At 45.3% G+C, this 13,367-nt stretch overlaps 1 protein-coding gene across 7 annotated transcripts in view; it reads right to left on the bottom strand.

Moving 5' to 3' along the window:
* Positions 1-13,367, bottom strand: part of LOC126522349 (solute carrier family 41 member 1-like) — a 49,803-nt gene that overhangs the window by 15,461 nt on the left and 20,975 nt on the right. For all 7 annotated transcript variants that reach the window (XR_011895193.1, XR_011895190.1, XR_011895191.1 and 4 more), the window contains 5 exons: positions 11,987-12,058; positions 9,638-9,929; positions 6,560-6,710; positions 4,169-4,242; positions 1,817-1,951 (listed from right to left, as the gene is read on the bottom strand). Coding sequence is in view for 3 of the 7 variants with exons in the window: in XM_055066366.2 (XP_054922341.1) it covers positions 1,817-1,951; positions 4,169-4,242; positions 6,560-6,710; positions 9,638-9,929; positions 11,987-12,058 (724 nt within the window). In the remaining 4 variants the exon portion in view is untranslated. The remainder of the gene's footprint in view (positions 1-1,816; positions 1,952-4,168; positions 4,243-6,559; positions 6,711-9,637; positions 9,930-11,986; positions 12,059-13,367) is intronic.

Genomic DNA, 13,367 nt, shown 5'->3' with positions numbered 1-13,367 from the left:
GTACATTACGTGCATTCAAACAGTTTCTTCCGTCTCAGCAGTGAATAATAGCAAGTTTGCGGCAAAACATAGCCATGTCCACTTTGAGGGGACAGAAACAGATGGGCGCGCTTAGCTGCCAGTCACATAGGAACACATGGCGGGCATGCCGCGGAAACTGTGGCATTTGTCTTCACTATTATCCTAATACGGCACATTTCCACTAAGGGTGGGCGAATATCTTAGCTGTGTTACAAACGTCAGCGTATGAATAGGGTACACTTCTAACGTATCAGTGTAAACGTGGCTGCTATCGTTGCCGCTCGAGATTTGTTGCGTGCCCACGAGTGCAGACGAGAAGAATCGAAAGGCGCCTTTTTTTGTTGTGTTGACCACGACCATTATAAAACCTACACATAATAAAGGCAAGTTTAGTTGTAGCTTTTTTTTGTCATGGAAGTGCGGAAGGTGATGAAACGAATGAAACGGGGCATCTGCTTAAGAATGTTTGGTGCATGCAGACCGCTTGGCTTGTCTTGAAGTGTCGTTCGCATAGCATTCGACAGATGGTAATCGCGATCATTATTAGCTAGACTTGGCAGACGACATATCACTGTGGCAAGTTCGGGGTGCGATCATTACACGTGAAATTTAAAAACTTTGAATTTTGACGAAAAAATTTAGGGGTGCGATCATTACGCGAGTGCGATCATTATGCGAGTAAATACAGTATTTTCCTCATGGTAGGGAAAGAAATTAGAGCTGTGCTTGAAAAAGCCAAGTTTGACAGAATGCATATACAGCATAGTCAGTGAGCAAAAGTTTACATTGGAAATATGAATGGATGCATCATGAAAAGCTAGGAAAAATATACTTTTGTGGTACCGGAATAAAGAAAAAACCCGGCATTACGACTTGCTAGAAATGACCCAGAACCACAGAGTTTCTCAGCATAACACCTAGAGGAAAATCTGGCGCCACCGTCTATGGGAGTTTCTTAAGGGGCACCGTGCTGTCATGGGAATGATGGTATGTGTGTCTGCAAGGCTCGTGTTGGCTGGTGTTGTAGGAGGCTTTGTCTAGAACGCAGATATGGCTACACAAAGAACGCGTTCTTAAAGTAAAATCTTCATAAAATGTTTCCATTCACGCATATTGCATCTTCCAGTGAAGTGTACTCACCTACAATGCATAGCCAAGCGAAGAAAAGCAAGAAGACCACAAACTGTTCCAAAGCGAGCACGAATCTTGTCGTCTGTCCTCCAACTTTAGCGGCCCGCTGATACTTTTTACGCTTTATATAATTGTACATGCAACAACAAGTTCTCATAGTTAAACAAAACATGTTTTTGTGTAATAATAAAACTAAAACAGCTTTTTACGTGCTGTTTTAGTAGAATATGAATCATTGTGACAGACGGAACGGTGCTTGCCTGGCTCTCCGAGAACGATGCCAATCCGAAGTCATAATATACCGGCATTCCCATGCACACCACAGCGCAGCAGCGCCAGATTTCCCTCTAGGTAATATAGTGAGAAACTCTATGCCCAGAACCCAGAAGGGTGAGAACCAGGCACAGCTCCTGGGTATGAGCTCCGAGAGTAGGCAATGCGCGCTGTGTCCTGAAGATCTCGAAGGCCATGTTCTGGGACACGCATCGTACATGCAAACCACCAGATTGCCTGTGTCGTCTATCAAAGTGCTACTTCAAGGACGTTAATAAAAAAAATTTAGACAACTAGCAGCACAGCAGCTCTGCTTAGATGGTGCATGCTTCTCGTTTATAACCAAATTAGGCAAAGTGAAAAGTTTGCCTTTTAAGGGGGGAAGACTCACTCTTGCCGAAGAAGGCAGTGAAGGGATTCAGGCAGACGGATGGGTCCGAAGCAGGCAGGAACCCCAGCGTCGCCCTCTGGTGCAGGAAGGTGGAAATGCGGCTTGCCTGCACTGCGACAAGGTTGCCGCCCACGCCTGCGTGCGGTTGTAAGCCACGAAGTCAAGCAGGAGGAGGAGAAAGGGTGAGAGGAGCCTCCATGTATGGCTGCAGTTGTTTGCCAATCACAAGCAAACCCACCCAGCTTCACATCCATGTGAACAACTACCATTCTTTGTGTAAGCACAGTTAAACAAAACACCAAATTAGGTATATTTCTGGACTGATTAAAGCCAAGTTTTGACATGAAGGCCTCGGCTATAATTTCTTTCCAATGTAGGTCTACCTAACATTTCGCACAAATTACTAGTTCTTTCCTATAAACGTACCTCACGATATCATCAAGTTATGTAGGTTTGGATACTAATTACATGTCCTCTTTAAAAGTGGACAATACTGCACATGCAATGTTCATATTGCACCTACAGTTAGTTTCGTGTAGTTTACCGACTTCTTGATACAAGAAGTCAGTAAAATCTACAGTCTGCTTCCTTATATAGAAATTTCCTAACATTAAATATCGACCTTACATGCAAGTAAGTACAGTCGCCGATGTATTTTTCTAACATGAAAGAGGCTACAAAATTTTCTAAATTATTGGGCAATAGGAAAAACCAAAATTGAATGAGAAAAAAAAAAATTATTTTGTTGAATTTGGGAGTTGGCAACGAAAGGCAAGGTTTCATGCTGTGTTGACATATACCTTCACATCGCCAGTACAAAGCCAAGCCAGCCACGCTTTCGTGTCCACTCTGCCCCCACGGCTGAAAGTTTCGCCCGCAGTGGGTTGACGCAATCATAAGAAGCACCAGCAGCCAAGACACTGTCTGCCTCTCACTTCAATGTGTCTTAACAACTTGAGATCACGCGACCTCCAGTACTGAACGTGTGGGAAGACAGCACACACGATGCCATGCCATCTTGGCACCCCTACTCTTTGTACATACGGCAGATTACCTCTAGAACAGTGTGCGTGGGCGGCGTATGTGCTCAGCCACGCTAAAAACAAGAGAAGTGCACTTGATCACGTTACCACGAGCTTGCTCTTACATCCCCCCCCCCCTCCCCTTCTCCTTCCTCGCACTGGAAAACAGCGCTCATCAAACCACCATCCTTCTCGCTTGCTTTCACTCACGCCCAAAGCATACATGAGGTGAGATAATGTCTTATAGCACTTGGACTTTATATGGAACATGGCACTACTCTGCTTTGGCGGTCACTCTTGGTAGCACGGCACGTAACCTGATAGGTACGTTCTCAAGCAGCTGCTTGTAATTCAAACAATCGACCACCTACACCCACTCAAGTTACCATTTCTGTCTTGGTTTTTCTTCGGGGTGATGCTGAAATTTTGTTACATTGAAATTGTGTGTAAACACACTTTGTTATATTCAGGTTCTAAGGGTAAATACATGGTGTTCTATGGACAAGAAGGTACAAAAAGTGAAATACTTTGTTATATTGAGGTTTAACTGCACTTGCTACATCGATAAAACACTAGCATTTGTCAGTTCTGGGGCACAGCTGCATTGCTTGCAATGAAAAGCAAGACTGCCAGAAGCTAGTTCTCTTAAACTGTCACTGTGCTGCATTAAGACGACGATTGGTCTGACCGACATAAGCTTTTTCCACACTAAATTGGAATCGAGTAGACAGTATGCCTTTCACACCGAACAAAACGGTCACAAAGTTTGGTTGAACATTTTCTGGCCTCATGCTTTAAGCTGACGACACAGAACAGAGTTCTTAAAACTGGCCCTTGGTGTTCACAATGTCCTCCCCCCTGAAAACAGTCCATTCGTGCATAGCCATTGTATGTTTTTCGGGGTTAATTTCAGATCCGTAACTTGCGTCAAACGTCAGAAGAGACAAAAGGCAAAAGTTATTGTAACTGCTTACAGTAAGTGGCATCATAGTACAAAATGCAGAACCAATCTACATCTTTATAGAAACTGACCAGAATAACTTAACAAGCCCCGTGGGTCCAGCCATCTCAATCAACTAGCTCAAGAGTTCAGAAAGAAGTAATCAAAGTTACAAGTATTATTGAAGTTACACATTGACTATATCTTAGGTTAACGTTTATTTCTGCTAAAGGACTCGGCGTAAACACGACCTAGGGGAGCTTGTACCTTGACCACACAGAACAAAAAATAGTGTCGGATGTGCGACAAACACCGAGTAATTTGTCCCCAAGTGCTACGTGTGTAGTCAAGGTGAATTAAGACAGAGGATGCAAAGTGGGCAGCACGCACCGTTTATGACAGGCTGGAAGACAGCAATGCCATGGAAGCGGGAGACGGCGAAGTCCAGGATGCAGCCTCCCACACTGCGCAACAGAAGGGGTAAATTTCAGTTGAGCAGCTATGGCTGGACACGCCATCCTACACCCATTTGCCGCAGAAAAGGGCATCACTCGCACAAGAAGCACTGGCACACACTCTACTCACACCACACAGCACTGCACATAAATGGGGACCTAGTTTGCCTAGTCTGTAATCATGCCTTACATGTGCCTTACAGGGTTCAATTGACTGAATCATTGCTTTGTTGGAGCTCCACATCCAGAATGAACACACAGGCAATAAAAGAGCAACACACAAACAATGAAAGAAGCGCTATAAAGCTGGTTTTACAACAGGTCTTAAAGCAAATAGCTTTCTTTGGCTCTTCCTGCCGTGGCTCAGCCTCATGGTCAGCAAGTTAGTACCGAAGGAGGTAGCCAACACACGGTCAACTGCAAAGTTAAAATTAAATTAAGGGGTCTTACGTGCCAAAACCACTATCTGATTATGAGGCACGCCGTAGTGAGTGGGAATTTGGACCACCTGGGGTTCTTTAATGTGCACCTAAGTCTAAGTACACGGGTGTTTTCGCATGTCGCCCCCATCGAAATGCAGCCACCGCGGCCGGGATTCGATCCCGCGACCTCGTGCTCAGCAGCCCAACATTATAGCCACTGAGCAACCACGGGGGGGTATTTAAAATTTTTCTTTATGTATGTATATACATATACGTATGTATATATCTATATGTGTGCATGTGTATGTATCAAGAACTCTGGTAACAGCAACGCCAAAAAAAAAAAAAAAAGGCGGACAACGTAGATTGTTGTAACATATTATGAACCACAGTATGTGAGAAAAGGGTGAATACTTCCACAACCTCACAATGCAGCCAGGTATCGAGATTGCCAACCTGCAGAACTATATTCAGTAGAACCTCGTTGATACGTTCCCATTACGTAGGTTTTCCCGGCACCAACGTTCCCACTCGAGAACAAAAAAAAGAAAATGACCCAATAATAAAGTCACGCTCATTTTTTCACCATTTCATACGTTCCCGGAAAACACAATTTTTCGACACCAACATTCAATTCATCGCCAAATTGCGATCGTATGATATGTTTCCCGGCTGCTAGAGCCCATTTAAGCAAGAAAATGTGTGAGACGCGTGCGATTGAGAACACTATATAGTTGCCCACCATGGCAGCTTTACCGCAATACTTGCCTGTCCGTCTCGTGTGGAAACGCCGGTGCGAACTCAGTGTCTCATTTTAGTACCAGCAGACCTTCTCCGGGGTCGTCGTATGTGGCATTCACAGCTATCGCCAGCAAACCTATTGCGATAAGCATCTTGGCCTATCTGCTTTACAGCGCGTAGCACGTAGTGCCATTGATAGCGAACTGCATGCCTTTAGTAGGCGATAATCAAAAAGCACTGCCATTCCCTGCTGCAGGCGGCGCGATGTGGCCATTACGTTTCGCTTCGGCGGCATCCAGTGTCGCCCACCAGCTCAATTTCGCTTCAGTTTCCCCTCACCTTCATAAAACACCATGCAATAGGAAAACAACAAAATGCGTCACAAGCCACCGGGGTACCACCAGCTCTATGCGCGTCGGCGGCTTGTGCTGCAACCATACGCGCGACGCTTCGCATCACGTAGATGTCAACAATAGTTGAGTCTGATAATTGTTTTTAGTTACTTTATACCGTACGTTTTCCTGCTTAGTACGTTTTTTTTCGCAGTTTTCTTCAAGACGTATGAACGAGGTTCTACTATACTAACAACATAAAGTGGCGATGCCTTACTGGTTATAGTCAAAAATTCAGTGTTTTCTCAGATTCCATGTTCTGTGAACTATTACGGTAGACTGTACGAATTGCGACAGCTTAGTGGTTACCATGTCTAGATTCCTGATGCGCTATTACAGCAGCATAAACTTGATCCCTAGTGACGCCACCAGTTTGAGAAAAGTTTTATTTTCGTTCGAGCTATGGCAGACCCATAGTTTACACTGGATTTTAATTACCTGCCACTGGATTCTATAAGTTATGTCCAAACTGTGGCTTTTGGCTTCCTCACACTGTGGCTCATACAATGCAAACCCATATAGCACACAGAGTGGAAACAACGAAAAAGAAATGTAAACGTGACTACAGGCTGTGCCCTGGAGTGCTCCAATATACTAACTGTGAGTGCAAAACCCTAACGTAAAACTCTTAATTCCTGTGCACTTCCAGAGCCAACGTACACAAAGCTCTCGGGGCACTCAACATTTGGGACTCCTAGTCTAAAGCTGTAGATACTGCAGACAGCATCGGCACTGTCGGCTTGCGCTTTATGGGGCAGAAGTGGTGTGCACCTGGAGATAACCATTGCAGAGATTACAGGCGTCCACCCGGTGTAGAGCACCTCCTGGGTGTGGGGGTTGGCGCATGCCAATATGCCCCACAGGGGAAGCAGCAACGCCACTGCCACCAGCACCACAACCACCAGCCACATTCGGTGCACCTCTGCGGAGAAAAAAAAAATACGGGAGAGGGTGCCATGTATGCTGGTCCCGTAGAGTTAATAACTTTGAGAGAAATATGACGCCACCGTCTGTCTGGCTGTGTCCCTACACCACAATAGCTGGGTCTCAAAGCAGCCTGTGGTGAATCAAACGCACAGGGGCGTGCTCAATATTTAGGCCTGTTAACAGAACGAGATGTGAACTTAACTGCAAATGAAAAATAATTTATTACAAAAACTGCACTCATGGGACAACCATGGAAAAGGAGCCAGGACATCTCATGTGTTTTGACACTGACACACACTCAAATGCAGTAAAGCTAAATCTTACAAAGGTGGTATGTTCATATCACAATGCGCATCCACCCTACGCGCCCAAGCATCCTCAGACAAGTGCGAACCTGAATCCATGTAGATAACCTCAAAATATTTGTAGCAATATGGCCTTTCTTACTGCCAAATCACTAAGAAAAAGAAAACTCAGTTTCAATCACATCCTGGTTCATATGAATGAAATGCCCTGCTTTTGAAATCACCCCCATTTTCATCATAAATTGAATTGCATTCACACCAAGAGCATGCGCGTTTTTGCTGTAAAGTGCACCAAAACATCTGTCAAATGAAATCGATATTGCGATATCATACTTTATAAAGGGCAGCATCAGCCAATGAAGCCACTCATGCGACATGGTTGTCCTTAGCTTGGCCTTTACATGCGTCAAAAGTAAAAAGAGAGCAACCAAACCCTTCCTTGTCTCTATTCAGAAAACCGACACACACAGGGTGATATCGTCACGTCAATTCTAAGCACCCCACCTGTCGGAAGTTTTCTGTAGTCTGAAGCCTAATCAAGAGAGCCAAAAGAATTTGCCTGCCTCCGCACCTCCAGAAGAAATAAAAGAAGAAAGTAATCAGTGACCTTGTGATGAACGTTTTAAAAAAAGGCATTTGTTCACCGTGCCCTCCACCAATAGAACGAGAATGAAAGGAAGATGGCGGCTGCCGCACCACCCAGGCAACGGCGCCGTGTCTTGATACTGCAAGTTCAAAGCATCCGCGAGACATTACCGCTGTGTGCTGCAAAGGGCAGGGGTTGATGTCGCTCACAAGCCTCTCTCCATGGTCAGTAGCCTCCTCTTTTGTCCAAATGACTTTGATCATGTCGAAAAGGTGCAGGGCATTGTGCACAAGATTACCTACACCGAATGCCCTACGTTGTATATAAGCGAGACAAAAAACTTCCCAGAAAGAATTTGTCAACACAAGAATGACCTTCGCCACCTAAACAGAGAATGCAGGGCTATGGCAGAACGCTGCAAGCTTTTTGATCACCAGATTAGCCCCGACAGCACTGTCACCTTGGAGAGAGAAAACAACCACTGGCAGCTGCTCCTTTTGGAATCACGGCACATCCAGAAGACACCAGGTAACATCAATCGATAACCTGGAGCACTTCCAGCTGTTTACACTCGAGGTCTACAAAAAGTGCCTGCGTGCCTGTCAAAGCGCCAAAAACTCATAAGCACTGCTATGCCTCACGCCATCTCACCCCTGAAAGGAGCCGGTTGGGCTCTGAAATATTAGGTTTTTAAAATAAATTTTGGTTGGAGCTTTCCTTCTTCTTAATTCAGTTGTTCCCAACCAAGCATATATCTGCTGAATGTTTACCACTGATTTAATATTGTAACGATGTTGAGGAATACTGGTCAACAAAACAACCCCGCACCTCCACCAAATTAATGTTACGTGTAGCTGAAGCCCAATGCTATGTGTATACAATTTTTTATAGGGACGCTAACGGAAGGCCAAAATGGCGACGCTATATCAAGCGGGGCCCACGTCGTCTTCTTCCTCTTCAGTGCAGCCACACTGTGGCAGCTGTGCTGTAGCAATATTCATTAAAGGCGAACCTGTGCCCACAACTAAAAGTCACTGCGGTCTTGAAAAATCACCGGTGGTCGCGTTCTCAAACTGGCGTTGAACCGTCTTCTTTTTTCTCTCGCGATACCTTGTGCGCGTGGCGCATGCGAGCAGGGTCCAACCGGCTACTCGTGCCACAAAGATCGCTGCCTGTTGTTGCTGATCAACACCGCTGTACGGTGTGCAGTGTCCAATAAGAAGGGCGCACAACTTGAATGTGACCAAGTTGTCGTGGCAATATGTGAACTGCTTTCAGTTATTGTAATACTTTGAATCATGGCAACCCTCTTAGACGTAATTCACCAGAAATTTAGTGAGTGATGCTTAGGTGTAAAAGCTGAGAATGTTCATAACCTGAGGCCAAACAACTCCTGGGAATGATCAAGAACTCACACACATCAAGCACGTGCATTAAAGTATACTCACTGTATGTTGCCAGGAATGTGTGCTTTCGTGAACATTGAAAAAAGAAGACAATTAAAACAGAACCCATGCCTCCTGCAGTCTGAAAACCACAGATCTGCAGCACTGTTCGCCAATCACGTCGAGAGGTATTCTCCTTCCCTACACCCTTTGTCTTTCGTGCTGCGTGGTATAAACAGTAAGCTTCTGATGATGAAACTAAAGTTCAGTGAGAAATGCGGGTGGCAATTCTGATGTCCCAGGATACTTAGCATAGTTCTGATGCCTTTTCTGCTCGACTGCCATGTAAAAACGCCAGAGGTAGCTAAGTACAGTTCCGTCTGTGGCCTTGATGCTTGTTACAAGCAGTGCATGCTATAAAAGGCAGGACTCGGCAGAGTGCCCAAGCTGGAGAGCAACACCTACAAGCCCCACCACAAAACACAACAGACAACTAATATTTTGTGACGCACATCCTCTCTAGCAATGATTTGGCTGAGTCAAGGTTTCATCCAATAGGATCTCGCCATTTTATGCTGCCCGCTATTATATAAAGACCATTGTGAATTAGTCTGGCTTTTCGGTCTTTTGAGTCCAGAGTACTCACCAAGGCAGGCGTAGAGGAAACTGGCTACCAGGGCGAGTAGCGCCAGAGTGGTGAGATCACCAAGCGAGGCCGCTATGGGCGTGGCCACATTGTCCGGGTTCACGTGGCACTTGCGCGAGGCAATCACCACTCCGATCATGACCAGGCCCAGTACCAGGCTGGCCACGCTGGCCGTCAGCAGGCTGCTGGCGCACAGCAGCAGCGCATGCCGCCAGCTGAACGCCCCCTCGGGGATCCAGCCTATCACCATGGCGAACAGCGATGCAAGGAAGCCCACCACGGTCGCCTGGCACTGCACCACGCAACTCGAAGAGGTGAACAACAGCTTCTCACTGAAAACTTTCAGGCTAGCTTTCCCGCAGTTCATGACTGCCAAAAACATAGTGACCAGCCCAGTGATGATTACTGTGCAGCTCGTGCGATGCTCTTGCTTGATGCATTAGATATGGTGGGAACGACTGCGAAAAAGCAAGAGCAGTGTAATAACTGCGCAGTAAAAGTTATTTTAGCGATGCGTTGGCCATCATTTGTGCACTGCAGAAAAGACAGCTTGACAAGTGTGCACTGTGTAACTTGGCAAGGACTCATCTCGACGACAGCGCAAGAAGCTGCATGCTGACAGAAAGAAGACACGCTTGACTACAACCTGTGAACGAGAAGAAGAAGAAGGGGGACCATGCTGAGCACTCATAATAAAGTTCAGGACAATGTGGTGGACTTCCAGGTGGTGAAAGAGAAAGCAGTATTATGGTACACTGTAGTGGCCATGCTGTCTGCATATACAATACCTTTCAGTTTATTGCTGCCATACCTTAGCTGTGTGCAATCCTCTAGACACACCCAAATGGTAAAATGCCTTGGAAACAACCAGCTGGTACACTCGCCAGGCTGAACTTTAGCCTGCTCACTTCCTTTCTCTGCATTCACCTTTTCCTGGTGCCATCAACATGGACAGAATCAGTGCTCCAAGTTTCACTCGTTCTCAGCGAGTAGACCATGCCAAGACATCTAGCCGGGCATGAGATCACATTAAGCTCTATGCACTGGTTTCACATTGCGGATACAATAATGTGCCCCGAGAATAATGAATGGCAATTCTGTTCCTCTGGCACTGCCAGTGATGTTGTAGGCACCACGATTACATGCTGCACATGAAGCCCCACCGGCCAAATACTTACAGTCGTTGTCTGTCTTCTGCTTCAAGCCTAAGTAGATGAACAGCATGGAAAGTGTCAACAAGTGAAATGAAACAGGGCTACAATGTCTCAAACAGAAAGTCACTTATCAGCAGCATGTGCATTGCAGCTGTTGTGTCATAAAGTAAAAGATAGAGAGAAAGAGATCAACTTTATTTACGAACAGAAGGGATATCTGCACAACTTTCAGCAGCAGCACAATCAGACTGTGAACAGCTGCCAATATCATTTAGCTTCTTTCATGTCACTGCTGGTTTGTGACTGCCTTGTGCATTGTGGCACAGAATGATGGGGGCTGTAGTGTCCTTCCTTATCTTCAGGAAAGCCCTTATGGCCATACCTTTCTTGTGTAACAAAGGGAAACGGGTTCCAAAGCTCGGACAGAAAGCTTACAGGATCGGTCCCAAACAGGACAATTACACAGGTTGCGGCAAAAGTGCTACAATTCGTGCAAAGGTGGCGAGTACGTAAGCTGCTTAAACGGCCCACTCATGGTAGGCACTGAAAGAGCTCACCAGACCCTTAATGTCGGGAACCACATCAGTTTCCTTCTGTATGCTGCCAGGCCGAGCCTGCAGCCATAGGTCGGCAGAATAAGTGGATACTCATTTGCCAATATTTTTGTAGGCTAGTATGTACTCACTCATGTGCACTCACACTCGTCAGCACTTACCTGCATTCGTACTCATGCTCACCAACACTCACTCCCATTCTCGCTTACGGCATCAATTCACTCACTCACATACACAATCACATTCACTCACGCTCACCGACAGCCACTCCTGTTCATACACACGTACACTCAGACTCATTGGCACTCGCTCTCTTTCGAACTCATGCCCACTCACACCCTTTGTCGCACTATCTCATGCCTGTGAAATGAGTGTGGAGTGAGTATGGCGACCAATGCCTGCAGCAGATTCCAACTTCAGGTGAAATGCCAAGAGCAAGTGGTGAGAATTATGTGCAGCCTACAACATAAGATGGTCGCTCTTGGAAAGAGTAAACTAGCCATCTTACTGCTCGCGCTTCAAACGCTATTCCAGGACTGTCCCTTCTATGTTTAACCAGTGTCGCTCATTGGTCTTTACCTGGTCTCCAAGATCAATTACTTTCCAGACAATGCAGGCAGCAGGAGTAAGGGTGCACCTACCTGGAGCAATGCTAGGTTCCCTGTGGCCATCCTCCACTGCTCGGCTGAAGTGTCCATCTTTCCCAAGTTTGCCTGCAGGAAGACAGCAATCCCAGTGCTTTTCTCAAGATTTGCTACCAGTAGCGCAATTGATTTATTGATTGACTGAAGTATTGATCGATTAGGTTTAATCTCCCAAAGCAACACTGGGGCTATGAGAGATCCTGTAGGTGAGGGGGTCTGGATTAATACGGACCACCTGGGGTTCCTACCAGGCACCCAAAACATGCTATCTGTAGCACATGCAGCAGAGGCGGGCACTCCTAGGCAGATTCTGAGAGGTGAGTGCAGGACAGGTGAGAAACAGATCATCGCTTTAAAATACGATGTCTGATTGAATAGAAAAACTTCATTTGGCTTGATAATTAGAAAAATGCAGTCTTCGTATATCGAATACAGAATGTTTGTATAAATTCTGCAAGGAAAACAACAAAAGAAAGAAAACAGAGAGCAAATGTGGTAAAAAGGAAGTTATTTCATTGAAGACATGCAACACAACTGCGAAGTCTGCTCATTGATTGACTCAGAGATTAAAGGGGGGCACACTGCTGCCGAGTAATTAAAAAAAATTGTTTTAGTTATTGCAATGAAACTTGGCAACCTGGTTCAGTTTTTTCATGCTGATCTCGCAGTTACATTTTCTGTAGGCCAATTATTTCCAATTAAGATGAATTAACTATTGTTTCTAGGGACAATAACACAAAAGTAATTTCTCAAAGTGTTACTATGGGCACGTGCCTAGATACTGCAATGCATAAGGAGCACAACGGTAGGAGCACTTTTTTGATATAACATTCTTTTAGTTACCATATAGCAGTTTGAGTTTCACGTTGCAAACAAGCCACTCCAGTTTAAAGGCAAAATTACAAATTTTCAGAGGCCCAATTAAAAGAGTCGTGACTTGTGTGCTCAGATTCAGCTATAATCTACTACAAAAATTACAGCTCCAGCTACTCTGCTGGCAGAGATATAGTTAAAAAAAATTAAATTATGGGGTTTTACGTGCCAAAACCACTTTCTGATTATGAGGAACGCCGTGGTGGAGTACTCCGAAAATTTCGACCACCTGGGGTTTCCTTAACGTGCACCTAAATCTAAGTACACGGGTGTTTTCGCATTTCGCCCCCATCGAAATGCGGCCGCCGTACAGAGATATAGTGTCTGGAAGTTTGCAAGGGAACAAAAATGTCATTTCTTGGAAAAATGTGAAGAAAACTAAATAAGCTCATCTCTAGTAAACAGGCGCACAAAATGTTGGAGTATTTGTAATTCCACTGTGATCAGTAGACACCAAAAACATACTTTTGGTTGTAGTCGCCCAAGTGGTGTCCTTTCTTTTTTT

This window comes from Dermacentor andersoni, chromosome 6 (genome assembly GCF_023375885.2).
Source record: "Dermacentor andersoni chromosome 6, qqDerAnde1_hic_scaffold, whole genome shotgun sequence".
Classification (NCBI taxonomy): domain Eukaryota; kingdom Metazoa; phylum Arthropoda; class Arachnida; order Ixodida; family Ixodidae; genus Dermacentor; species Dermacentor andersoni.
The sequence above is the reverse complement of the archived record's forward strand: the minus strand, read 5'-3'. Positions and strand labels throughout refer to the sequence as shown.